Below are 26,875 nucleotides of genomic sequence, written 5' to 3'. Positions count from 1 at the left end.
ATTCATCAGTTGTTGACCCAAGGTACTTGACTTCTGGTTTGTTATTGAACGATTATTGATTGTAGACTGAGGTGTTCACAAAAGTACGCTAAATATAAGAGCGTCCATATTTCAATTGTTTTACTATTATTTATTTTTATAAACTAAATGGATTGTCATGGACGTTTTGTTAGTTTAAACAGTATTTATTAATGAAAAATTACAACAATAAAGTATTACAATGTTACATGAAATTCAAATATGGGATTCGGAAAGAAGTTTGGAAAAACTTTTATAAATCCGTTGCTTCGGTGGTTACAACTTCTTCATATTACATACACACATAAGTTACGTCTAAACAATGACAACTCTACGACAGATCCATCCATTGGATCACCAGTGAAGGTGATACACGGCTGAAAACACATATTATATTCATAATTACTCTAAATATCAGCACAATAATGTTAAATCTGCAAATTTGCGGAAACAAATGTTTATTCTTCCTTCATCGGGATTCGAACTCAAATGCTAGGATGAAAAATTTGGTCCTGCATTTTTTTATAGTTGTAATCTCTGTCCTGCCTTTTTATTTTTCACTCTGTTAGGTCCTGCCTTTTTATTTATTAGTTTATCCTGACTTTTTTTACATAAATTGTCATCCTGCCTTTTTTTTTTGCCAAGTTGCTCATCCTGCCTTTTTTTTTAATTAAAAACTCCTGTCCTGCCTTTTTTTCAAATTTCATCCTAGCCCCCCCCCCCCCCCTATAAAAATCAAATGGTAGCTCCCTTAGGTGTACTTCATTATTTTGCTAATTGTTACATTGTCATGTACAAATAAAGGTATATAAAAAGAAGCAGGAGAACCGAAAGGGACAAATAAAAATCGTGTCCAAAAAAACGACAAAACCATGGCCACAAAGATAAACAAAAGTTCAGAAAACTCAAGGCTGTGCCAAACAAACTGGTAGTGATCTTAGGTGATCTGCCGGGTAAGCAGACTCTGTTACACCAATGGCATTCATCGTGTTGACTAATGCAAATTAACGTTTTCTGTGACAAGTCGCATTCGATTGCCAAACAGACACGTATAGACTAGAAAACAATCGAAGAGACATTACCGATACATAGAGACTAGAAGACTGATAAATATAGAGTAGTATACCACAGAAAAGATCTATACATAGTAGAGACCAAACGACTTCCGAAAAGACTGATTCATAAAGACTAGAAGAATACCGAAAAGACTGGCACATAGAGCCAGAAGATTACCGAAAAGACTGGTACATAGAGTTAGAAGATTACCGAAGGACCATATACAGTTAGGGATAAACATAGTGTACTCATATAAAGATTACAAAAGTGACTGGTACAAGAAAAACGATGAATGTCTAAAATCAAAGTATATGTGTAAAATAAAGAGATAGGACAGTTAAAACGCACATGTTAGGCTGCAAGAGCTAGGCTCTATTGCAATGTAGGTGGAATCATTACTTATTCGAGGGACTTAAAGTTCTGTAAAAATGCAGCAATCTTAAAGTTTGATTTGATTGAACTGGTATCCTAATTCTATGGAATCAAGTGATGATTTTAATTTAACAAGAGATATATGATACAAATACTGGTCATGATTTTATTTTGACAACACACTACTATAGTATATACGATGATTCACCAATAGACCACAGTATGACGTCAAGGAATACAAACGTCGAGATTGAAAATATTCCGATTGATTTTGTCTGTACACTGCCAATATAAAAACCAGCATCAAATCCAATAGGGATTTATGGGTCACTTGAACTCTTTAATGGATGTCAATAACGTTAACCTATCAAAGCTTTCTGAATGACTGGGTCTATATCAATGCAGAACTAACGCGGTATTTCATGGAAAACAAGTTATGTTACGTAATGTCGGAATAAAAGCAAATTGATTATTGATACAGCGTAAAAATAGAATAAAAATCCATATCATGATAAAACATTTAATCATTTTAATCAACAGATAATCATGCAGGGGAAGGTAAGTTGATGATACTGCTGATTTTCGTGATTACTTATTGCAATCAATGGCAAACCATCATGCTGACATGAAACTAGAGGCTCCAAGTCGTATGAATAACTCATCTTGCCATATCATATTCACCTTAAAATCATGATATAAAAATTATTTACAAAATCTTCAAATAAAAATAGGAAGATGTGGTATGATTACCCACAAGACATCTCACCAGGCAGCAGAGACCAAATGACATACAAGTAAACAACTGTAGGTCACCGTACAGCCTTCAGCAATGAGCAAAACTATAAAGCTTCCTTTAAAATCAACTGTCTTACCCTTGAGCATCCATTTTTTTACATTAATCAATGGCATCAGTTGTAGATCATTTCTTTTTGCTTGTTTATTAATTTGCTTTTTGCAATACATCTTTATACATTATTATTTTCAGTATTATATATCGGCAAAATACACTTAATTCTAATAACAATAATAGGAATAGTCTGACAATGTTGATCGTAGATTAATAGTAGACTTTCCGTGCCCCCTCTGTATCTTTTATCAGTAGAATTGGGGACAGGACCAGCTTAATTCTTCTACATTTCTTGCATTATTATGATTCATGTTTGCTTTGTCTTGCATTTTTAATTTATTACAAACATGAAATTTGTTCAAATGACAATATAGATATTTGATTTGGTTTTCACGATATTAGACAAAAACTTTCATTATACCCGTAAGTTCTATATAACCCACACAGACCATGTTAGTTCAGATCTTAATATGATTCATTAACTAAAATATAAAAGTCGACAGAAATAATCATGTCATTCGATTAAAACTTCTAGAGGACGGACGAAGGACAATAAGTGATGGTAATAGCCCATCTTTCCCGCAAGGCCATCACAATCGATGCCAATATAATGTCTAATTTTGGCGAAATCACTTAAACATCCTAAGAATAAGTGATTGACTGTATCATTCCATGTAACTTTTGAAAAGGTGCTGTTAGATCTCTTAGATGGTAGTGGCTTCTTAAACTTTTCAATCCGAGCTTATATAACGAGAGTTATTTCTGAAACATATGTCCATCGTAATGAAATCGGACGATTACAATCCGACAGACCCCGACAATTCATTCGACAGACCCCGAGAGTTCATCTGCCAGTCCCCGAGAGTTCATCTGCCAGCCCCCGAGAGTTTATCTGCCAGTCCCCGAGAGTCCACATGCCAAGTAGCCGGTGCTTCAATGCTGACATCTAACATTTCGAGCTAAACGTTCTCAATTTAAGAGATTTATAATTGTACTGAATCTAAGCCTTAGACTCGGATATAAATATAAATACATGTTAATGTTCAGCTAACATGCTTAATGTGCACCCTACATATCTTAACGTAACACCTTCGGTCGCTAGCCGGAAGTCAAGTCTGGGGGATGTTTTTTACAAAATTAAGAACCATATTTTAAAAACCACATAGATTGCATGTACACTAATTACAATGATATTGCAATAATTGTAGAAGTTTTCCTGTTCTCAAAATAATTAATGCCCATTATCTAATTCGTCAAGTTAACAAGTTTGTTAGCTTGAAATCTAATGTCACAATATGGATTTTTTCGATGAAAGCAGAGGGATATCGAAATGTCTTTTCCTGAGGTTCATTAAAACGTCTTTCATGGTTAAAGACTTCAACAATCTAATAATTCCATATTATCTTCAAAAGAGTAAAGGAAATGTTCTTTTGAAGGAAAGATTTCAAATTTTTCTATAATGTCAATAATTTCTTTTAATCTTTATGAAATTTTAATATGAAATAGACAGATCGAAGTTTTACTGTTTTCAAGCTTCTGATCTTGTTACCTTAAGCAGATTAGAAACCAGTCTTTTGTATATAATACATAATAAAAAACAAAAAGAACAGAAGCTTCAAACATATTATTCATTAGAAATCAGGCGATGTAAACAACCTATCATATCATATTTTTCACATGCAATTTTTTTTAAAGTATTACTGCGTTCATAGTTTTAAAATATCTTAGAAACTAAGTAAATTGATTCTTCATAAATACACAAATCAGAAGAAGCAAATCTAAATACATGAGTGTATCATTGATACCGGTATATATGTGACCATGACGGAACACATGAATGTATCAATGATACCGGTATATATGTGACCATGACGGAACACATGAATGTATCATTGATACCGGTATATATGTGACCATGACGGAACACATGAATGTATCATTGATACCGGTATATATGTGACCATGGCGGAATACATGGATGTATCATTGATTCCGGTATATGTGTGACCAAGACGGGACACATGAATGTATCATTGATACCGGTATATATGTGACCATGACGGAACACATGAATGTATCATTGATACCGGTATATATGTGATCATGGCGAAATACATGGATGTATCATTGATTCCGGTATATGTGTGACCAAGACGGGACACATGAATGTATCATTCAATGGAAATCTGTCAACGCAGATATTGGCAACTATCTATCGGATAAGCTTAATGACTTTAAAAATAAAAATGGCATAGATTTTTCTGTTTGTTCTTAGAAAGCAACCAAAATGAGAAATAAATAAAGATAAGGTCAAACTTTTTGTGAGAACATATTTTTGTAACCCAAACTATTCAGAATACTAGTACATCACTGCTACGGCAATGTGACACAATGCAAAATATAAAGAATCACTGAATTACAGACTCCTTACTTTGGACAGACACATATAAAATGTAGTGTATTACGCATGCGTGTGAGCCTTTACTAGGGACAGCCTTGTATCATTGATATTTATTTTGCAAACGATGCGTTGATCAAATAATGGATTCGCATCAATTTCTTTAAATTTTCAGTATAATTTTTTCTAAAGCCAAAAAATCACCACTATTATTTGTGCACTTTAATTTAAACTGTAATTGTACTGCTCCTCGGGGCGTCTTGATTGACACATAAAAATTGTTGTTGTTGCTGTTGTTGTTGTTGTTGGTTTTCCCAGTCTATTTATTTTGACATCCCTGCCCTTGCGAATATAAATAACAATATACACAATGTGACAACAACAAAAAACAAAACAACACAAGCAATGACAAATCATCAAGAGGGGACATACAAATTTTTTTTTCTACTATATGTCAAGCTCTTATTTTTCCCGAAAAATGCACATCAATTTGGAAGAGTCTACCAATCACCAAACTCCCTATATAAAAAAGGCAAGAACGTTAAGATACAAATTAAAACATTCACAGGATCTTGACTTTTGACAATCACATAAACATATAGTGCATGCGGTTAAACTAGCCACTAAATGTCTAACCCGAATAATTCAGTCCCTCCCCGTAATCGATCTATCCTACTTGTTAATAGAGTAATCGTAGATCAGCGGAATATAACGACTGAATTATTCGGGTTACTAAATGTCTATAGTTTTGGTTCTTTAATTTTTTTTTCTAATTTTTTAAAATAAAATCTTCTGTCTATATTTGGAATTTTGTTGAAATGTTTTAATTCTAGTGTTTTCGAATAAGAAAATCATCGTTTGCAGATATTAATAATAGAATAAAAGAAAAGTTATTTTTAATGTATAAGTTCTGGTTGTTTCTCGTTTATTGTTAAAAAAGAAAAGAACTCACTTTTTTTATTACGCGACCGAATCACACTTGATTTACCTTCATCAGGAACGCTTAATCAAAAAAATAAATTTAAGTCAATGATGTCCATGAACCTGAACACGCGAGAAGCTCTTTTTCCAAAAAGGACCGCCAAATAATAGCCAAAGCCACCTAAGAATAACTTTGCCTGAGGGAGCTGGAACCTTACTTTATTTATAGTTTCTAAATTTATTAACTGACAACTTGTAAAATAATATTAAAAAAACACATTCAAATTCAGTCATCATATATAACTTTTGATGAGAAACATATCTAAAGATTCCTTAGCCTTACCATGCTGATCAATAATGGTCTATCTACCAATATATGATTTTTATTTCAAAAGTCAGAGAGATCAGGATAAATCACAACTATTAATAATAAATATTATCATATTAAGACTGCCTTAAGAATTATTGATTTAGCTTGGATAACAAACGCAAAAATAACAGCTATGATAATCCTGACAGTAGTGTATCAATGGTCAAATCTTATAAATACAGTAGGAAGACAAACCAAGGTAAAACAAACAGTGAGGGAATCGTATGAATATAGGTCCTAAGGGAGCAACCATTTAACTTTAAAGGGGGGGGGGGGGGTATGTTTTTTTGTCTGAGCCAGAAAAAAATTTCACGCATAGCGCGAACATTTAGTTTTTAGTTTTTCGACGCTATCAATCAAATTATTTTTTTTCAAAATTTGACACTACAAGGTATGGGGAAAACCTGGATTCAGAATATTCATATTTTTTTCATCAAAATGGGGATCAGAATATTTTTTTTAGGAAAAAACCATAACCCCCCTCCTCCCCTCCCCCTTTTGAAGTTAAATGGTCGTTCCCTAACGTTTCTACGTATTTTTTTACATCCCTGGCTAACAAATGTTTGGGTTTGAGAGTTCCTGATGAAGGTAAACACAGGAACTGAATGCGTCAAATATACAAAATCTATAAAGTGTTCTTTTCATTATGTTTTGTAAACCAATCTTTTAAATAACGAAATTGGGTTCCACATTGGTCAATACAATTGTATATATACATATATATATATATATATATATAAAATATACTTTTTCACTTTTTTGGTCTTTTGGAAAATGTTGTTTGTGCTGTATTTAGACCCCTCTACAAAGAAATTTGTTTTGCATGCACACGTATAAAAATTGCGGTTTTTATCCAACGCAATCATAGGTTTGAACGTTGTTTTCAATTAAGACTTGTATATATAAGTACGTCTACACAAATGACAACTCTACGACAGATCCATCCATTGGATCACCCGTGAAGGTGATACACGGCTGAAAACACATATTAAACGTACTTATCATATAATTATTTCTGTGACTGCATCTTACGATCCTCTACGATAAATAATTTAGCTAATCTGCAATCAATTCCATCTTCATGCCTAATATATCATGTACTGTGTTATAACTCTAGATTCTACTGACGAAGAAATGTAACACTAGGCCACCGAAAACTGAATTTTTAGTTCAGTCTAGGTGGCCGAGTGGTCTAGAGCGCTGGACACAGTGTAGGCGGTGTTGTCTCGATATCCCAATAGCATGAGTTCGAATCCCGCCGAGGGAAGCACAAAAATTTGCTTCCGCTAATTTGCAGATTTAACATTGTTGTGTTTATATATATATATATATATATATTGTGAGGTTTTGTCATCGACAATACACAACAGACCACACCCGAGAAAAAAAACCAGACATGGATGTCTACTGATTGATATTTCGCATTCTTAGATACATTTTTTTTTTATTATTTGTTATTGGCTTTGAACTAGCTGTCAGTAAATGAGTACTCTCAAATCTGTACTTTGTATAAAAATAAGAAGATGTGGTATGATTGCCAAAGAGAAAACTCTCCACAAGAGACCAATTGACATAGAAATTAACAACTATAGGTCACCCTTCTTTTTTGGTGTCTTTTTTGTTGTGAGAGATGTATAAATACCTTACCACGTCCGGTCTGTGTTTTTGTTAGTTTTTGTTCTGCTTTGTATCGACCTGAGGAGTTAAGCCATTTTAAAGTGATTTTTATAGTTTGTTCTTATGTTGTGTTGTTACACCACTATTTCAGGTAAAGGGGAGGGTTGGTGCAACAAAGACCAAAACCAATGAACAGAACACGGTTCTACAAGCTTGAATTAGTACACGCACAAATTGTGTTAAACCAGTTTTACTTGCATACTTAATACTCTTTTTATGATACGCACAATAAAAATCGACACAGTGCAGCTACCAAAAAAGCAAAGTTTGTAGTGTAGTGCATTTAAATTGTGAAGCATATTTGAGATAGTTAAAGCACAACTAAGCAGATTATAGTATAGGAATATGACAGTTGTTTTCCATTCGTTAGATGTGAAGTCAGTCCTTCTATATGGGGCAGAATGCTGGAGAATTATCCAATCAGACATGAAAAAGCTTTCCTCATTCCATAACACTTGCTTTAGGAAAATCTGTAAGATATTCTGGCCCAATACTATAACCAACAAAGACCTGTACCACAAAACCAATCAGTGTTGTATTGAGACGGATATTAAAAAGAAGAGATGGCGATGGATTGGCCATGTATTGAGGAAAGGAAATGGGGATATCACCAAGATTACTTTGCGATGGACACCTGATGGTAGACGAAAAAAGGGAGGCCAAAAGAGACCTGGCGCAGAATGGTAGAAACTGAGATGAAAGACTTTGGGAAAACCTGGAAGGAGATTGAGAAGAAGGCAAAAGACAGGCAAATGTGGCGAGTAGTGGTTGAGGCCTTATGTGCTGATAGGCACGGAGAGGATGAGTGAGAGAGTGAGATGTGTTTGAGCGTTTGATTTTGCCAAGGACTCTCCGTTTTGAATTTTCCTTGGAGTTCGGTATTTTTGTTATCTTACTTTTTATAGTAAGAGCAAAGAGAATTTGTATATGTCACGTGTTAACACCCATTATCACATGACACGAAGAATAATTTATGGACAGCTGTCCACAACACATTTCAATCAAGAATGGTTATATACCTTAATAATCAAAACTAAATGACGTTTCAAAAGGGTGATAATTTGTCATGTTGTCGCACTGTAATGGATGTGTGATAATCATAAATAAACCATATTACATAAAAACATATGGCAACCTGTATAACTAATATTACATAAAGATACATGGTCACCTGCATAAACCATATTGGTTGGCTGGGATTCAAAATATATACCTGTAAAAACCATATTGGTTGACTGGGACATAGAAACATATGGCCGCCTGGATAACCCACCTTGGTTGACTGTGAAACAGAGATAAATGTCCATCTTGACTTATCTTACCATTGCTACCAAAGGCATTTGATTGGCTATTAGGGATGTATAAATACGCAGCCACGTCCGGAATAGGGACGTTTACTCTAATACTTCGTGTAAGGAAGGCATCACGCTTTTTGCACATTAAAAAACTCCTTGTAACAACTCTGGTAGTGGTACTTGGTGGCCTATCTATTGCATTATTTTTTGTTCAATCGACCTGAATATACATGACATGTTTGCCACTGGGCGTTGAGCAACAAACAATTGTACTTATATTCAACAGTTCAAAGTATTTGAAAACCCAAATATACAACTGCATTTCGTTACCACAAATTGCGTAAAACCGTTACTTAATTTTTCATTGATACATAGATTTTGAAGTTTACCTGTACCAGAAGAAAACTTATTACAAACGGGATATCAAATCCTAATAGTTTTACGGTGATGTTGCTATAAATAAGAGTAGTGCGACTAAACAACTTTCTAAAGTTCTCACTATCATTCATTCTATAAAGTAAACGCTGGCCTTCAGTATAATATTGTAATGATTTATACATTCAACCAGCGGTGTCGATCAGGTGTGGCATCTTAAAAATTCTAAAGATCTGCTCCAAAACTTTCAATCATAATCTACAATTTTGCTGTAATATCAAAATGATTCATTTTTCTACGTTTTCCAATAGTCTCCATGCTTAATTTAAAGAATCACTACATGTTTTTCATTTAACAGTGGGTTTTATTCTAGGAATTTCAATGGATACTACTTGTGCACCCCTAGTTGTCGACTTGATTTTGTACTCATTTGGAGCAAAATTTGGACAGAATCTTCTCATAGACAAAAGCAACAAGCATCTTGCTTGTTTCATTAATTTCACTTTCAGAAATAATGATGATGTCGTGTTACTCAATGACCTACATATCGGTGAAAAGTAAAATCACAAAAATACTGAACACCGAGGAAAATTCAAAAAGGAAAGTCCCTAATCAAAGGCAAAATCCAAAAGTTACACATCAAACGAATGGATAATGGATAACAACTGTCATATTCCTGACTTGGTACAGGCATTTTCCCATGTAGAAAATGGTGGATTGAACCTGGTTTTATAGCTAGCTAAACCTCTCACTTGTAGTGCTTGCATCTCATATATCCATGATAACTTGAGATTAAGGATACTACCGTTACTACATAAAGCATGTATCTCTTCATATGAGAGAGGCGGAAGATACCACATGGATGTTCAAACCATAAATGGAAGACTAAGGGAGCTACCATTTGATTTTTAGGGGGGGGGGGGCTAGGATGAAAAATTTTGTCCTGCTTTTTTTAGTTGTAATCTCTGTCCTGCCTTTTTATTTTTTACTCTATTCGGTCCTGCCTTTTTTTTTACTAGTTTATCCTGAATTTTTTTACACAAATTGTCATCCTGCCTTTTTTTTACCAAGTTGCTCATCTTGCCTTTTTTTTAATCAAAACTCCTGTCCTGCCTATTTTTTTCAAATTTCATCCTAGCCCCCCCCCCCCCAAAAATCAAATGGTAGCTCCCTAACTAATAACGCAATGGCAAAAATAAAAAAAAAAAGAAAAGACGAAAAGAGAAATAAAAAGAGAAAAAACGAAAAGAGAAACAACATGGTATGGCGTTTTTAATATCTCAATTGATATTACCAGGGTACCAGGGTTGTTCTCCTGACACAAACATTGCTCCAAGATGCAGAATTATGAGAAAGAACGCCTGAAATAGACACACTATGTTACGGTCATTAACACGAATTTGTTGACCGATATGATGTGTCTGTATCTCAACTCACTAGCGGTGCGATTTTGTAATCTTCAGAAACCGGAAGTGTCGTCTGATCTGCAAACAGGTCTTGCTCATGCGATTTCCTAAGTTTTTTTTCTCACCTTGATTTGTATCTTCCTAATGAATTTATGAAATTAAACAGCGGTAAACTTGTTTCTTCTAATAAATGAACACTTTATCATATGGTCCTACATCCTGTTTTTGCTTAGGGAGCTACCATTTGATTTTTATGAGGGGGAGGGGGGAGGGGCTAAGATGAAATTTGAAAAAAAGGCCGGACAGGAGTTTTGGGTGTAAAAAAAGGCAGGATGAGCAAATTGGCAAAAAAAAAGGCAGGATGAGCAAATTGGCAAAAAAAAAGGCAGGATGACAATTTATGTAAAAAAAGTCAGGATAAACTAATTAAAAAAGGCAGGACCGAATAGAGTGAAAAATAAAAAGGCAGGACAGAGATTACAACTTAAAAAAAATGCAGGACAAAGTTTTTCATCCTAGCCCCCCATAAAAATCAAATGGTAGCTCCCTTATATTTTGGCATTGCACAAGGTCATGTTTTTCTCATACTGTTTCTGTCGATTTTACACTTAATCTGGGAAAATGATTTATTTTTCATTTAAAATGGGCTTTGCAATAGCTAGGTGCTCTTAGAACGACTACTTTGTGTCTTACTCTTATGGTTATGTTGTTGGTTGTTTTTTTTTGTAAAGTTCCGAGCTGATGAGTCAAACCTATTTCAACTGATTGTTATACAGTTCGTTCTTATGTTGTGTTGCAAATACAGATATTTGTGCTGTAAATACAGATATTCGTGCTGTAAATACAGATATTCGTGCTGTAAATACAGATATTTGTGCTGTAAATACAGATATTCGTGCTGTAAATACAGATATTTGTGCTGTATATACAGATATGTGTGCTGTAAATATAGATATTTATGATGTCGATACAGAGATTTGTGCTGTAAGGGAGCTACCATTTGATTTTTAGGGTGGGGGAATAAAAAGGCAGGGCCGAGATTACAACTAAAAAAAAATGCAGCACACAATTTTTCATCTTAGCCCCCCATAAAAATCAAATGGTAGCTCCCTAAATACATCGTTTGTGTTTGCAACCTCAAGCCTGTACTGCAGTATCCTTACGAATTATTTTTATGTTTACTCTACACATGAACACTTTGACACCAGAAGCTTTAAATATAACATACATTGAAGGTTTCGTCTGTTCAGTTTGAGCTTATTATTTATTAGCCTTCAAATCATCAACTCTCTAGTTAAAGATTAAGCAAGAGAGAATACTTCTGTCACATTAGGTAGAAATTTTTCAAAAGACTAAATGACATTTCTTATAGAAAAAAGACGGTAGACTGGTATTTGAGACATTCTCTAGGGAAGTTAACGTTCCTGAAAAAGTTAGCTTTACATCTTTTCGCTAAGATAGAAAATAATAACTATCCTGTAAATAACACAAGATTCTCAAAGATGATGAAGTTCAAAATGTCAATTCTCCTAGACTGAAAATACACTTTTGGATATTTATTTGTGGCATTTTCGCCCAAAAGTGATAATTGGGTACATTGTTTGAGGTGCTAAATTAATAAAAACAACAACTAAATTGATACATGTTCAGTCTTCTTTTAAAGAAACGAATAAAAACCAAAGTGAGATATACGTCAATGAGACAGCGAACCAACGACACAAATAACCAAATGACATCAGAGGTGAACATGTTGTCTTCAACATTAGACCAGTTTTCAGACAATATGTCATTCTCTTTTCAAATTTGGCGAATTCCAAAGAAAAAATATAGATATTCAATAAAATACCGACAGAAAAACTTACAGGAAGGAAATAATAACCTTTGAAACTTTGATTGTATTATTCTTTCGTTATTTTACTAAAATGCTGCCTTTTCAATAAAGACGCCGCGATATAGCCTTTTTGCGCTGATGAGCGTAAAGCAATCACCAATCAATCAATTAAGACAAAAAAGACAAGTATCCACACTGTAAAAATCGTGCTTAGAAAATAAGCACTTGTATTACATGTTTAGTTCTAAACGTGTTTAGGATTGTGTATAATATCTAAACACATTTCTCAGTAAGCACATTAAATGTACATATGTTTTAAATTTAAAGACTTTCAAATTTGGTTTAGAATTAAAGTGTTTAGGAATAAAATCCTTATTTCTAAGTCAAACACGATTCTAAACACAATCTTAAATACATTGTCTAAACATGTTTAGAACTGAGATATGTTTAGACCAAAACGTGTAAACACAGTGCACAAAAGATGTGCTTAGAATTGTGATTAGGATCAAAACACCATTTTTACATATATATCAATTGGAGAAAGATACTATTGTTTTCTAATAATATGTATGACTTTCTGGGGGGAAAGTTGCATTTATAAAATATTACAAAAATATCCTTTCATTGCAAAGTTCAAGGTTGCAGACATGCATTGTTACATTGTACCAACAGCTTGTACATTAGATCACCAGTAACACAGAAATGCTTGTTTTAGGCTTATTTTTTTATATAAATTTAGCTATATTGAACAATATGCCATGGCCTGTTTTTGTTTTAGATTTATTTATTTAATCAGATATTACCATGACGTTTTAGTCAGACCACCAGTAGCAAAGTATCATTTGTGGTCCAAGTACTTGCTTTGTTTAATTCTAAGTTCCCACACAACAACAAAAAACACTAAAAACACAGATTACATAATTTAAATTTATTGTTTAATTTTTTACCCCATTAATATGTTCCCATTAATGAAAATCGGATAAAATCAGAATATTTTTACATTCCTGCACGTATATAGACATATATAACTTAAGTATTAGTAAAATCTGCGGAACCTAAATCGATATCATACAGATACACGATGGGAATTATACCTTTCCATATAAGTAAATTATTATCTATTTCAGAATCATGATATATTTCAATCAATGTGGGAATGTTTCATCGATGCCATTTTTAGGTAAAATTTTTTAAAAGAGGGCTATGTTAACATTTAGGGGTAAATCATATGCATTAAAACGCTTTTACTAATTAAGACTTTGAATAGAATATCAAAACTCTCGACTTACCCTCACTAACATTCTCAACCGTTGATGTTTCCACCACTAAAACACTTCAAAGACACAGGTCAATCCGAGTCATCCAAACGTTTATTCCATTGGTAGATATTTACCAATAATAATAATGTCAGATTTTTCAGGTTCAAAAGGAATATCTTTCTAATTACGAATATGTCATAGTAGGTTGCGATTTTCTCTACACATTAATATTGATTATAAAAGTGTCTCTTAAAACAAACAGGTGGACTTGTGTATTGGTTTTTCTTGATGAAAGACATTTGTCGATTTCATCCCTTAGTTCCTTAATGAGATACGTAAATAGAATGGTAATGAAACATATAAAAGGATATATATGAAACGTACGTGCACAGTTTCAATGTAATTATACAGACACTATTTATTGTATTAGGAACGGTGCTTACCATTACCATTGTATTGCATGCTATTCTAGTCATTTGAGGCATAAATAACCTTTCACATTTGCGTTTTTATAAAGCGTACAATTAAAATTTCCAAAAATCGTTTATTTATTTAATTAGTTATATAATATGAGGCAAGTATTAACTGTGAAAGAGGACGAAGTCCATAAGAGCATCAAATTATCAGAATAGCATTTCCTATTTATTTTCGAAATTAAATTGATAAAAATAATTCTGAATCTTTTTACTGCGAACATCGATTATTTTACATTACGTAATAACATTACAAATATTTTTAAAAGATAATCAGCTTAGTATATATACATGATTGGAAATACTGTAACGCCATTGACTTCAATCCGATTTACCAGAAAAATACGAAATTCTCGCCTAATATGTTGAAACGCAAGATGAGATGCGGCGACGTCACAAATGCAAAGATTTTTTTTGCTCCGTGTTGAATGCCTCACTGTGACTTTGAGATGAAGATCAGCAATAAAAGCGCTGTTCCTTTGCTTTTTGTGTGTGTTTTTTTGTGTGTGTGAATGTACCTGATTTTGTGTTGTGGATGGATACCCCATATCTTTTTTTTTTCTATGACCTGTACTTGAAAACGACAAAGAGAGACACATCTACATGTAATTAATCTGCGCTAACAAAAATTACCGTTATTCACCGTGCGATTTTTTCCTGTTACCCATCTTATAAAATCAGATGTTGAAAATTGAATCTGATTTCCGATAGTATAATGCCAAATAAACCAAACATGCAAAACCCCTTGTTAAAAAAACCAATTACTTTTGGGAGCACCTTCCTCATTCCAATTGTAACAAACGGAAGATTTCAGCTAATAGCACCGTTAGGTTGTAACAAACAGAACGTTTTAGATGATAGCGCCGTATCATTGTCACAGACAGAACATTTTAGAAGATAGCGACGTATCATTGTCACAGACAGAACATTTTAGAAGATAGCGACGTATCATTGTCACAGACAGAACATTTTAGAAGATAGCGCCGTATCATTGTCACAGACAGAACAGTTTAGAAGATAGCGCCGTATCATTGTCACAGACAGAACAGTTAAGAAGATAGCGCCGTATCATTGTCACAGACAGAACATTTTAGATGATAGCGCCGTATCATTGTCACAGACAGAACATTTTAGAAGATAGCACCGTATCATGGTCACAAACAGAACATTTTAGAAGATAGCGCCGTTTCATTGTCAAAGACAGAACATTTTTGCAGATCAGCCGACCGTGCGAGATCCTCATGGATAGTCAAGGTCGTTAAACACCGACGTACGTAATAATAATATTTTATAGCAGGAAGTGTCATTTCAGGGGCGGATCCAGCCATTTTTAAAAGTGGGTTCCAACACGGATAGGGGGGGGGGGTTCCAACCATATGTCCCTATTCAAAAGCATTGATTGTCAAGAAAAGGGGGGGTTCCAAACCCCGGAACCCCCCTGGATCCGCCACTGCATTTAATTGTAACAAACAGAGCATTTAAGCAGATAGCGCTGTATCATTGTAAAAACAGAACATTTCGGCAGATAGCGCCGTATCAATGTAACAAACAGAACATTTCGGCAGATAGCGCCGTATCAATGTAACAAACAGAACATTTCGGTAGATAGCGTTGTTCATTGTAAAAACAGAACATTTCGGTAGATAGCGTTGTTCATTGTAAAAACAGAACATTTCGGTAGATAGCGTTGTTCATTGTAAAAACAGAACATTTTGGTAGATAGCGTTGTTCATTGTAAAAACAGAACATTTCGGTAGATAGCGCCGTATCAATGCAACACACAGAACATTTGAGCAGATAACGCTGTTTATTGTAACAAACAGAACATTAAAGCAGATAGCGCTGTAGCATCATCATCAGCAGCACAATTTGATACGGTTACCCTTTCCCAACAAGGTACATTGGACTTACCATTGATCGTACTTTTGGATAGATGAAGTCTATTAAACCGTAACCCTAACGTTTGACTGCATTAACTGCATGATCCCATAAATATCATAAAACATCCCTGACTACACCCTACTAAGTTCGATAAACTAAACCAGCATGGAAACATCTCAACCCGAAACATTCTCAATGTTAACGCTGCCTGCAACACTGCATGCAAACCTACTCTCCTATCATAGACCTAAACGCAACCCTTTACTCCCATGGATTCGATAACGTATATCTGACAGCAACCAATCAACCCCGTAACATTAACGTTGACCTATATACAACCCTTCTCCCATAACGTTGACCTACAAACAGCACTACTTTCCGTAACGTTAACATTCACCTACATACAACACTTCTTTCGCGTAACGTTAACATTGACCTACATATAACACTACTCTCCAGTAACGTTAACGTTGACCTACATACGACACTTCTCTCCCGTAACGTTGACCTACATACAATAGAAAATGAAAGGATATGGAGTAAATGTACATGCGACAAAATTGCACACAATACATAGAAAACATAGAAAATTATCAATGAACAGGGCTTTTATAACACTACTCTCATGTAACGTAAACGTTGACCTATATACACCAATCCTCTCCCGAAATGTTAACATTGACATACATACAACACTACTCTCCGGTAACGTTAACGTTGACCTACATCCAAGACTTCTCTCCAATATCTTACATACAACACTACTTTCCCGTAACGATAACACTGACTTACATACAACACTACTCTCCCGTAACGTTAACATTGACTAACATACAACCCTACTCTCCCGTAACGTTAACATTGACTAACATACAACCCTACTCTCCCGTAACGTTAACATTGACTAACATACAACCCTTCTCTCTCGTAACGTTAACATTGACTAACATACTACAACACTACTCTCCCGTAACGTTAACATTGACTTACATATAACCCTACTCTCCCGTAACGTTAACATTGACCTACATTCAACACTACTCTCTCGTAACGTTAACACTGACTTACATACAACACTACTCTCCCGTAACGTTAACATTGACTAACATACAACACTACTCTCCCGTAACGTTAACATTGACTTACATATAACCCTTCTCTCTCGTAACGTTAACATTGACTAACATTCAACACTACTCTCTCGTAACGTTAACATTGACTTACATACAACACTACTCTCTCGCAACGTTAACACTGACTTACATACAACAATACTCTCTCGTAACGTTAGTATTGACCTATATACAACCCTACTCTCTCGTAACGTTAACGTTGACTTATATACAACACTACTCTCTCGTAACGTTAACATTGACTTATATACAACACTTCTCTCCCCTAACGTCAACGTTGACTTACGTACAACACTCCTGTAACGGTAACGTTGACCCACATACAACCTACTCTCCCGTAACGTTAACGTTGACTAACATACAGCACTATTCTCTTGAACATTAACTTTGACTTACATACAACACTTCTCTCACGTAACGTTAACATTGACCTACATACAACACTAGTTTACCGCAACGTTTACGTTAACCTACGTACAACACTAGTCTATCGCAACGTTTACGTTGACCTACGTACAACACTCTTCACTTGTGACGTTAATCTTGATGTCCATAAAATTCTTCTGCTATAATTACTGTACAATATACCTTCAATAACTTTGTTTTAGATTTGATTCTTATACACTGTGCATTAATATTCTTCGACAAAGTTCATGTTTGATGACACGGTGTGAATAGGCCATCAATCAATCAAAACATACATTTATGAAGAAAATAACATGAAACATATACATGTATATCATATTGGCAGACCAAATGAGTCCAGGATTAAGGGGTCATCCGTAATTGTCAACCATTTTCCAAAGTGTACAAAACATACACTTTTTCAGACCCCCCACCCTCCTTCAAAAAGTGTACATCAACCATTTTCAGATTTCAAGACAAGAATCAATCATTCTTAATAAAAAGAAGACCCTGTCTATTATAGTTTAGTTTAATATAGAAATTTGCATTGAAAATAAAATGAAACCTATCTGACATAAATTGCGGAAATAAAAAAAAGCGTACGGTAAAAATGTTGATTTTTAACCCCCTCCCACCAAGTGTACGTTTTGTACACTTTGGAAAATGGTTGACAATTATGGATGACCCCTAAATCATTATCATATCTTTACAAAATTGCTTTACTCGTTTGATTGTAACATATTCTTCATTTTTAAGTTTGCCATTATTGGCATGAATGTATCTCAAATCTTTCCGCTTTCCCGAAACTCCTCCTTAAGCCTTAACAAAAATCACTTGCTTTAGCTGACAAAATTTATATGAAATTATACATTTTAATGTCAAATTTATCGACTATCTTATAATGAAATAATAATGACATTGTAAAGCAATTCCTTAGTCCCATGACAACTCTAATCTGATTTGAAATTAATACCAGAAAATTGTGTATAGTATTACACTTCAGTGTTTTAAAGAATTTAGAACTGAAATCACGATACAAATTTTTTAACGATAAATAGAACGAGAAGATTATTTTATTATTTCCTCATAAAATCATACTAACCCGACGACAAGAAACATATTTTTTAGTTTCTTCCTGGTGTTTTATGTGTTTAGGTTTCTGTGTTTAGTTTTATGTATTTAGGTTTATGGTTTAGGTTTATGTGTTTAGGTTTCTGCTTTTAGGTTTTTGATCTCCATCGGGTTTTTTTAGTCATATCCTGTTAATCGCATCATCTACTCACTTTGTTTTGCTCGTATCTTGCAATAACAAGAAAATATGCATATGATATATTTTATTGTTCAACGACTTTAGAATAAATGCCAAAAAATAAAAGAAAAATTATAAATATAAAATACATAGAAAAAAAAAGATAAATTTTCTAGATCGAAACTTACTGACAGATGATATTTAGCATAGGTTGGCCTTTGTTGGGTTCTAATCGATATCGTCTTAACTTAAATTTCCACATTAGAGTTCTGGCCTATTTCAAGGCTAGATTTGTACCCCTATCCAAAAATAAAAACCCTCTTTTCCCAGTGGCTCTTCAAATTGCCCGTCCTTCATCCCGGTCTCACGGATGATATGTAGATTCACAGATTCAATTCATTTAAAACGTGAAGCTGTTTCATGCATATATTATCCTCTGCTGACTCAAAACACAAACGATAATTACCGATAATATACAAATACACAAACGATATTTACCGATACTATACAAACACAGACAGGATAATTACCGAATGTATACAAAAACATAAACGATAATTACCGAATATATACTTAAACACAAACGATAGTTACCGATACTATACAAAAACATAAACGATACTCACCGATAATATACAAAATCTCAAACGATAATTACCGATAAAATACAAAAACACAAACGATAATTACCGATGATATACAAGATAAGTAATAACTCAATTATTCTGGAAAGTTGGCAAAAAAGAACACCAACCGATCTACTGCTTGATAACCCTCCACAGTCATTTCTGTAGATTTCTTGTGTAGATAGCAAGCTAATAAATCATCCATCTTTAGTTAATAGATAATAATGTTTATAAGTGTTACGCATCTTTTTCTTCAGGTATTCATAGAATTTGTTTAATTACCAAGTTATTCTAAATTGTTGCTTCCGGCATGGTGCATAGATTTATAGGAGATGAAACATATAATTTGGCTGTTACAACAAACTCACATGTTGTTCGTTTTCTTCAACAGGTTTTATCGAGCAGACAAAATATTTCACCTTTTTGCAACTAGAATTTTACGTTACTATTGCTCAATATTAAACAATGCAGGTGGCATTCTTTCAAGCTCTTGTGAACTAAACTGGTGATGAAAAGATCGGAAACGAGGTTACTGTTATTCAAGGTTACAGAAAGGTTTCTTCTACCATAGATCTACATGTACATAGTTTCTACTGTCTTTATTAGGACGTGAATTATTTTCTAAGAGTCGTTTAAGGTCTGAACAGATTTGTTTTCGGTGTTTTTGTCTCATTTAGACTTTGTTATTGATTGAGTTCCATGCTTTGGAAACACAGAAAAGACAACGAGAAGAAGCCGTACTGTGTATTTTCGTTGACATTTGTTCATTAGCGAATTGTGTCTTTGTATTTAACAGATTCCTGGTAAAAACTAGTCAAAGGAGTACGTATATTAAAATGTTAATGGGGTATCGTCTCGGTTAATTAGTCGAGTAACATCTCTACAAGACTTTGTAAGGATTTCTGTGTTTAATGAAGCCATAAACATGGGGATATCAAGATAATGATCTTTTTTGTCCAAATCAATATTAAGAGGGTATAATTGGGGGAAAACATTTTTCATTCTTTTATTCTAAAATTCTAATATGGCATCTCTATTGGATGCTTACCAAAAAACTTGATTACAAAATTTGCCTTAAGATAGAAAATGTACATTTAAGCAAATGTTTTGTTTATTTTAATAAACGATAAGCGTAAACTCGACTGTCATGCTCCAAATGCTAGACCAAAAACCCTGAAGTTAGTTAGTATAGAATAAGGAATTCTCACATAAACAACTCAAGCATACAAAGTCTGGTCGGAATTCCAAAAATATAAGGAAATGTGAGTTAAATTATTCCCTTTGTAGAACATGGTAGGTAACACGAGAACCTTGACGTAATTTTTTTCTACGGAAAATATTTCAATATGTATCAGAAACTTCTTTTCATATGAATGAATGGTGATGTAAGATAAACCCCTGTCAATGAGACAGCAAGCCAACGACAGAAAGCAACAAACCTATTTCAACAATACATTGTTTACTGTTCTAACTTCGGATTTTTTTTATGAGATATGTACCTGTGTGTAGCCCCAATGAAAGCAAGAATTCCTCAGGATACAAAAGTACTCAATTAATTTTCCGTTCTGCGGAAGTCTTAGAATCTGGCAAGTTATTGACCGTCCTGATTAACACTGGTTTAGCTGGCGATGATTGACACAAAATCGACATCAGCGCAGGTTAGAAACAGACATTGATTGCATGTACAATTGATTTCACCCAAGATTTGAAAAGTTTAAATAATATCGCATAATTCTTGAGAAGAACTATAATGGCACATGTCGGTCCTAATTAACTAAAGATAAATTACGTAAATGATGAATCGTGTACGGATGATTTATCGAATATCGGTCAACTTATTTTGATTCGTTTAGATCATCCTGAACTTTTAGATAATTTTGATCTAAGAAAGTGCTACAAATTTTGTTCAATTAGGAAATGTAGGCTATGTCTCAATATTAGTTTTTCATTCTGACGAACAAACCGAATTTTAAAAGTCACGTGATGTAGCACTTCCCGGTTTGTATTAAAAACGATTCGGAATGTCTCATTCAATTGAGTTATTTGTTAATCAAACTGTGTCCCGCAGGCATTTTTTTCCTTAAAAGTACCATAATGCTTCTTGGAGACAGCTGTTACTGGTAAGAAGGAGGAAGTTGGGATAGTTTATAGTGTGGTCGTGTCACGTTAATCGTTTGTATTCTTTATGAGTTTCTGTACTGAAAGTACGAAGAAACTTTCGATGGTGGTAGGAAACTGGTTGCCTGTCATGCAAAGTATTGATTCAGTTTTAATTAGTCCTGCGTGAAGTCTAGGTCGATTTTGTTCTTTGTCAAATGTAGTGTCTTTGGTCATAACACTATAGAACAATAACAGACTAATTCCGATTTAAATTAGTCTATCGCATGTACGAAGACAAAAGTATTTCTGTGTTATCATTTTTGTTGTTCGTCAACGTGTTCATGCATGAGAAGTGCCTTGCATTGTATTGTATTGTATTGAAGCTCTAAGTTAACTGAATAAGAATGCTTTCAATCTTTGATAATGCTACTCACTCATATGGGTTACTTCAGATCAAAAGAAAAATCAATGACTCCATGTACAATCACAACTTTTTCTATATACGCTTTATCATCCCCCTACTAAAGCAAATATCGGATGGTCGGAAAAGCTTTATCTAAAAAATAATGTCTTGTGCTACTCAGATCTAAATTTCAATTATATTTTCAACAAGTCCATGTCTGCAGTTTCATCATTGAAAACTCAGGTTACTTGAAGTTTACAAAGCTGAACTAATAACAAAAGACGGGCCTTATCGTAATTGTCAAGTTAATATGCGCTTGTTTTTATTTGCTATAATCTTTTCTGAATGAACATCTTGAAATACATGTAAGCAGATAATAAAAGCGTCATTTGAGGCTGTCTGATTAAAATCCGATTATCCACTTTTGCTCCGTTAGATGTATTTGTCGAACGTATAAGCTGTCTTGTCTACCATATGTTTTGTTGTTCATTGTTGTATTATTAAACGTTTGATTTTTGCTATGAATTGTTTCACATTCTGTCATACCGGGTACTTTTTATAATTAACTAAACGGTATATATGAGACTTTTTATAGTTGACTAAATGGTATGAGACTTTTTATAGTTAATTAAACGGTATGAGACTTTTCATAGTGAACTAAACGGTATGAGACTTTTTATAGTTAACTAAACGGTATGAGTTTTGGAAAGAAAAGTAAGCTTCGAATGATCAATTGAACTGTATTTGTTTAACCTTACTGTGCCCTCGACGAGGATCGACGTATAACAACGAGAATGTATCTTATGAAATAAAAGACCCATTAAGAGCTAAACGTCTAGTGATAACACGCATATGGAAAGCGAAAAGCCACTCCCGAAGACTCAAGTTATGTGGATTTCCTTTCCGAAATGTCAATGTTATGGAAGTTATATGAGTAAATAAAATACAATAGGATAAGAAAGCATTGTTAAAACTCATCAAGTGTATAAAGGGGCACAAGCTGTCAAATTCATGTTCACCGATTTGACTCAAATTCTCATATTTGATTTATAACAATGTAAAACGTACATTTATCCAAATTAACAGGGGCATTGGCTCGATAATATGTAGCTTCGTTTCGTGAGTATTTTAGTCTAGACGCCATCTTATTAACTATCGAGTTGACCTCCGAATACCTCCGATGGCCACATAAGCAATATAAACATAAATATAGATATAAATAGAAACCGGACTCCTGCAATTGGATTTTTCTAGGTCTGTTTAATTTCATATTATAGATTAAAAATATATATTAATCATCGTTTTTACCTGTATAAGAATGAGTTTTTTTGTGAATCGAATCAGTCAATCAAATGATTTACATTTGTTTCACTTTCAATGTTGACATTCTTTTCCTTTAAATAACTCAGCACGATTCATATGTTATCCATCTCTAGCTAAGGGGTTAAATTGAAGTTCACATGAATACGGATTCAATGAGGTCTAATTCAGAAGTTCACTTGCAAGTGAATAATTCATAATCAATGTTTCTTAGCTTATTTTGACAAAATGGAACCATACTGGCTGCTAAAAGCGATATATTATTTCACTATTTCACTTTCATTAATGAATGAACAAAAAAAAATCATATTTTATATTTTTTATATATCTCGTAGCTAGTGCCCCTTTAAGTACCGGTTAAACGTGCGCTTCAGCTGCTTCAATGGCGCTCGGATAAAATTATTTGATAGCCAGATTAATAAGGAAGTTGAAGATATTAATTAATCCAAAAGTTGTGTTAAGTCTGGTTAAGGCCATCTACACATGCCTGGGTGTAGAAAAAACATTGGTGTTTCGAACAATTTTAACATGTTAAAAGCAGGAGATGACCGCATCAATGATATTCATATCAGCACATGATCATTTCGGCGACGAGCAGTTCACCAACAGTGCGACCCAGTGGCTTTTAAAAATCATCAAAGATACCAGGCGCATAATTTAGACTCGTCAATGGCGCTCGGATCAAAACATTTGATAGGCCAAATCAATTCGGAAGTTGAAGAGCACGCATTACATAGAAAAACTGTATCATAAAATATGTCACAATAAACTATTTATTCAACAATGTGGGAAGCAGAAAACGTCTTCTGGGAACTGAGTTCGTGTTTACATGTCCAATATAAGGAAGGATTTATGTGAAAGTTTAAGTAAATCTGGTTTCGTTATGACTTTGCTTTGAAATGATTCTATAGTTTATTAGTCTCTAATGGTTTGCTTTTTCTCAAACACTTTAGATTTGTGTCAGCAAAATATCGACATATCTCTGACAAAAACGAGCAGACGAAAAACGATCTTACTGCATTTCGAGAAAATGCATGGTATTCAATATCTACTGAATGAATGCTTATAAGCACTGGTGCAGTAAAGAATACAACATACAGATGACTTGAGTAATCATACCACTATGCTTAGCAATTATAAATACAAATCTAGAACTGTCTAAACTAAAAAGGCAGTTTTCTGATGCTATGTTTAACAAACCTATCGTTAAAACTGTACCGAGTTCTTTTTGTTTATGAAATCAGATGAGGTCAACTGAATATAAATTACAATTGTCTCTATATATATAAATATATTTTTTATAACACACACGGTGCCAATTTTACTGCACCAGATGCGAATTTCGACAATTAATGTCTCTTCAATGATGTGCAAGGCCAAAATAGTTGCATATCCAAAAACTTATTACAAACATTGAAGAGCTATTAAAACCGAATAGCAAAATCCCGAAAAGGAATCAGAGCTTTACATGAGGGCGATATATTCTTAATTTTAAATGTTTAAAAAATTTAATGTTCAGACAACAAAACAGAATTCAGTCAGAAAGTTTTTTTCAACGATACCATCATTATTATTCCACAAGCTTTGATTAAATAAGAACAGAGAAATATATACATATATATATCTCTGATAAAAGTCAATTGCAGAATAAATTATTTAATGAAATCATAGATGTAATCTACATCTTTATGGCGCTAAAGTGGTCGACACTAATGTCATTCTCAGGACGAGGCTAATTAAACAAGACATTTCCATTATAAACTTAATTGCGGGATTGCGATAGAATCACTGATGTGCAATGATCCGTGAATAATGTTGATATTGAGAAACACTGTTGGCTATATTAGTGTTGCTTCCTGGAATCCAAATATCCATTTAAATAAGTCATTAACGGATTAAACTTAGTCAAAATTGAAAATAAAATGTCCGCCTAAAAACTTATCAACATCATCATGCAGCTGCAACAATTAGTTTATTAGTCAACGGAGAGAGACATCTTTTTCTTGAAAAATAAATAAATTTGTACATGTGAGGGTGTGGATGGGGGTTTACAGAATAGAGAATAATATGCAAAAAATAAAAAAAATAGAGAAAAATGGACCAAAACAATAAAAAATAGAGAATAATGAGGTGCTAAAATATAAAGAATAGATAATAATGGGAAAAAATATAAAGAATAGAGAAAAATGGCCTAAAAAAATCGAAGAATAAAGAAATGAAGGATCCCATCCAGACCCTCACATATTGCTCTAAGAGACAACACTCACATTTCCTTAATACTAGGAAAAAACCACGAACAGACCTCACATACTCATCATGATACTAATACTCTCTAAGCCACTACCCATACCTATTTTTATGACGACGTTGATAGCAATACAAAGGGTCACAAAGGGTCGATGTGAGCAGGATATGGCGTGCGCCGGCAAGACAGTTCAAGCTTTCAAAGTAAATTTGAAAGGGTTAGAACATCGAAACCCAAATTGAGTCATTGATGTTGACTGAATAATCTGATGATGTTAGACAGATATGATTTTTCCACATTCATTTTAAATGTATTATTGTAAGTAAAGCGGAATGACAAAGCTGTGTTTTCCATTATGATTGTACGTATCTTATTTTCGTGTAATGTGTACGTTTAAAGAATTGAATTGTATTTAATTTTGACATCACGAGAAAACGTTTGTCAAAGTCATTCATAAAAATTCTTTGTCGCATTTTATTTCAGATTTCTAAAATGGTATGGAGATTTTACAAAAGAGATGTAGAACCACCTACTAAAAATGATTTCTTTCTTAGCCAGTAATGCTATTTATATTTTTAATTGCTTATATTTGTATAACATCATCGTTTAAATCGAATTCACCCATTACAAAAATCGGAAAAATCAGTTGGATCAAAAACTGAAATAGAATGTGCACAATGCAAGTTTTTAAAGAAGTTTTGAATCAAGACACGGGGTTTTTTAGAGGTTGTGGATACTTGAGTCCTATTCATTCGTAGATTATTTATGTATGTTTTACTCTTTGTTCAGATATTAAATGAAAAAAGAAGAAACACGTATTATTATAGTAATATCATCAATAAAGCAAACAAGTTTAGGAAGGTCCAATACTGTTCTTTCTACTAAGTTGGATAGGTGATATTTCAACTACTGAACATAATACAAGAATCTGATTTATAAAGGAGTTAACTTTTTCATCTTTTCTTAAATTCATAAAAAAATTCTTCGTTTGTAGGAAACATGTGCATGTATTTTTCATAACTGACAACCCCGGAGAAATATCGGTTATTCAGAATTTTGGTTTTATTTTGCTTTAAATGAAAGTCATTATGATTAAAGCGCTTACTACTTTGGGAAAAATCCTTAACAATCTACACATTTAAATGAAAAAGAAACTGGTATGCCTAAAAACAAGCAATCATAATCTGTACCAGTGTTTTGTTCTCTAAATACATC

The 26,875-nt window shown here is 33.7% G+C and overlaps 1 protein-coding gene across 9 annotated transcripts in view; it reads right to left on the bottom strand.

Annotated features, from left to right (window-relative positions):
• LOC127732569 (CUGBP Elav-like family member 4) overlaps positions 1-26,875 on the bottom strand; it is a 146,681-nt gene that overhangs the window by 39,907 nt on the left and 79,899 nt on the right. Inside the window, exon 1 of one of the 9 annotated variants that reach the window (XM_052241637.1) lies at positions 13,856-13,979. The exons of the other annotated variants lie outside the window; for them this stretch is intronic. Coding sequence (XP_052097597.1) covers positions 13,856-13,867 — 12 coding nt within the window. The 5' untranslated portion in view covers positions 13,868-13,979. Of the gene's footprint in view, positions 1-13,855; positions 13,980-26,875 lie in introns of those variants that run through there. 9 annotated transcript variants of the gene reach the window in all.

Source organism: Mytilus californianus, unplaced genomic scaffold (assembly GCF_021869535.1).
Source record: "Mytilus californianus isolate M0D057914Y unplaced genomic scaffold, xbMytCali1.0.p SCAF_25, whole genome shotgun sequence".
Taxonomy (NCBI): Eukaryota; Metazoa; Mollusca; class Bivalvia; order Mytilida; family Mytilidae; genus Mytilus; species Mytilus californianus.
Note: the sequence above shows the minus strand (reverse complement) of the source record. Positions and strands in the feature narration are given on the sequence as shown.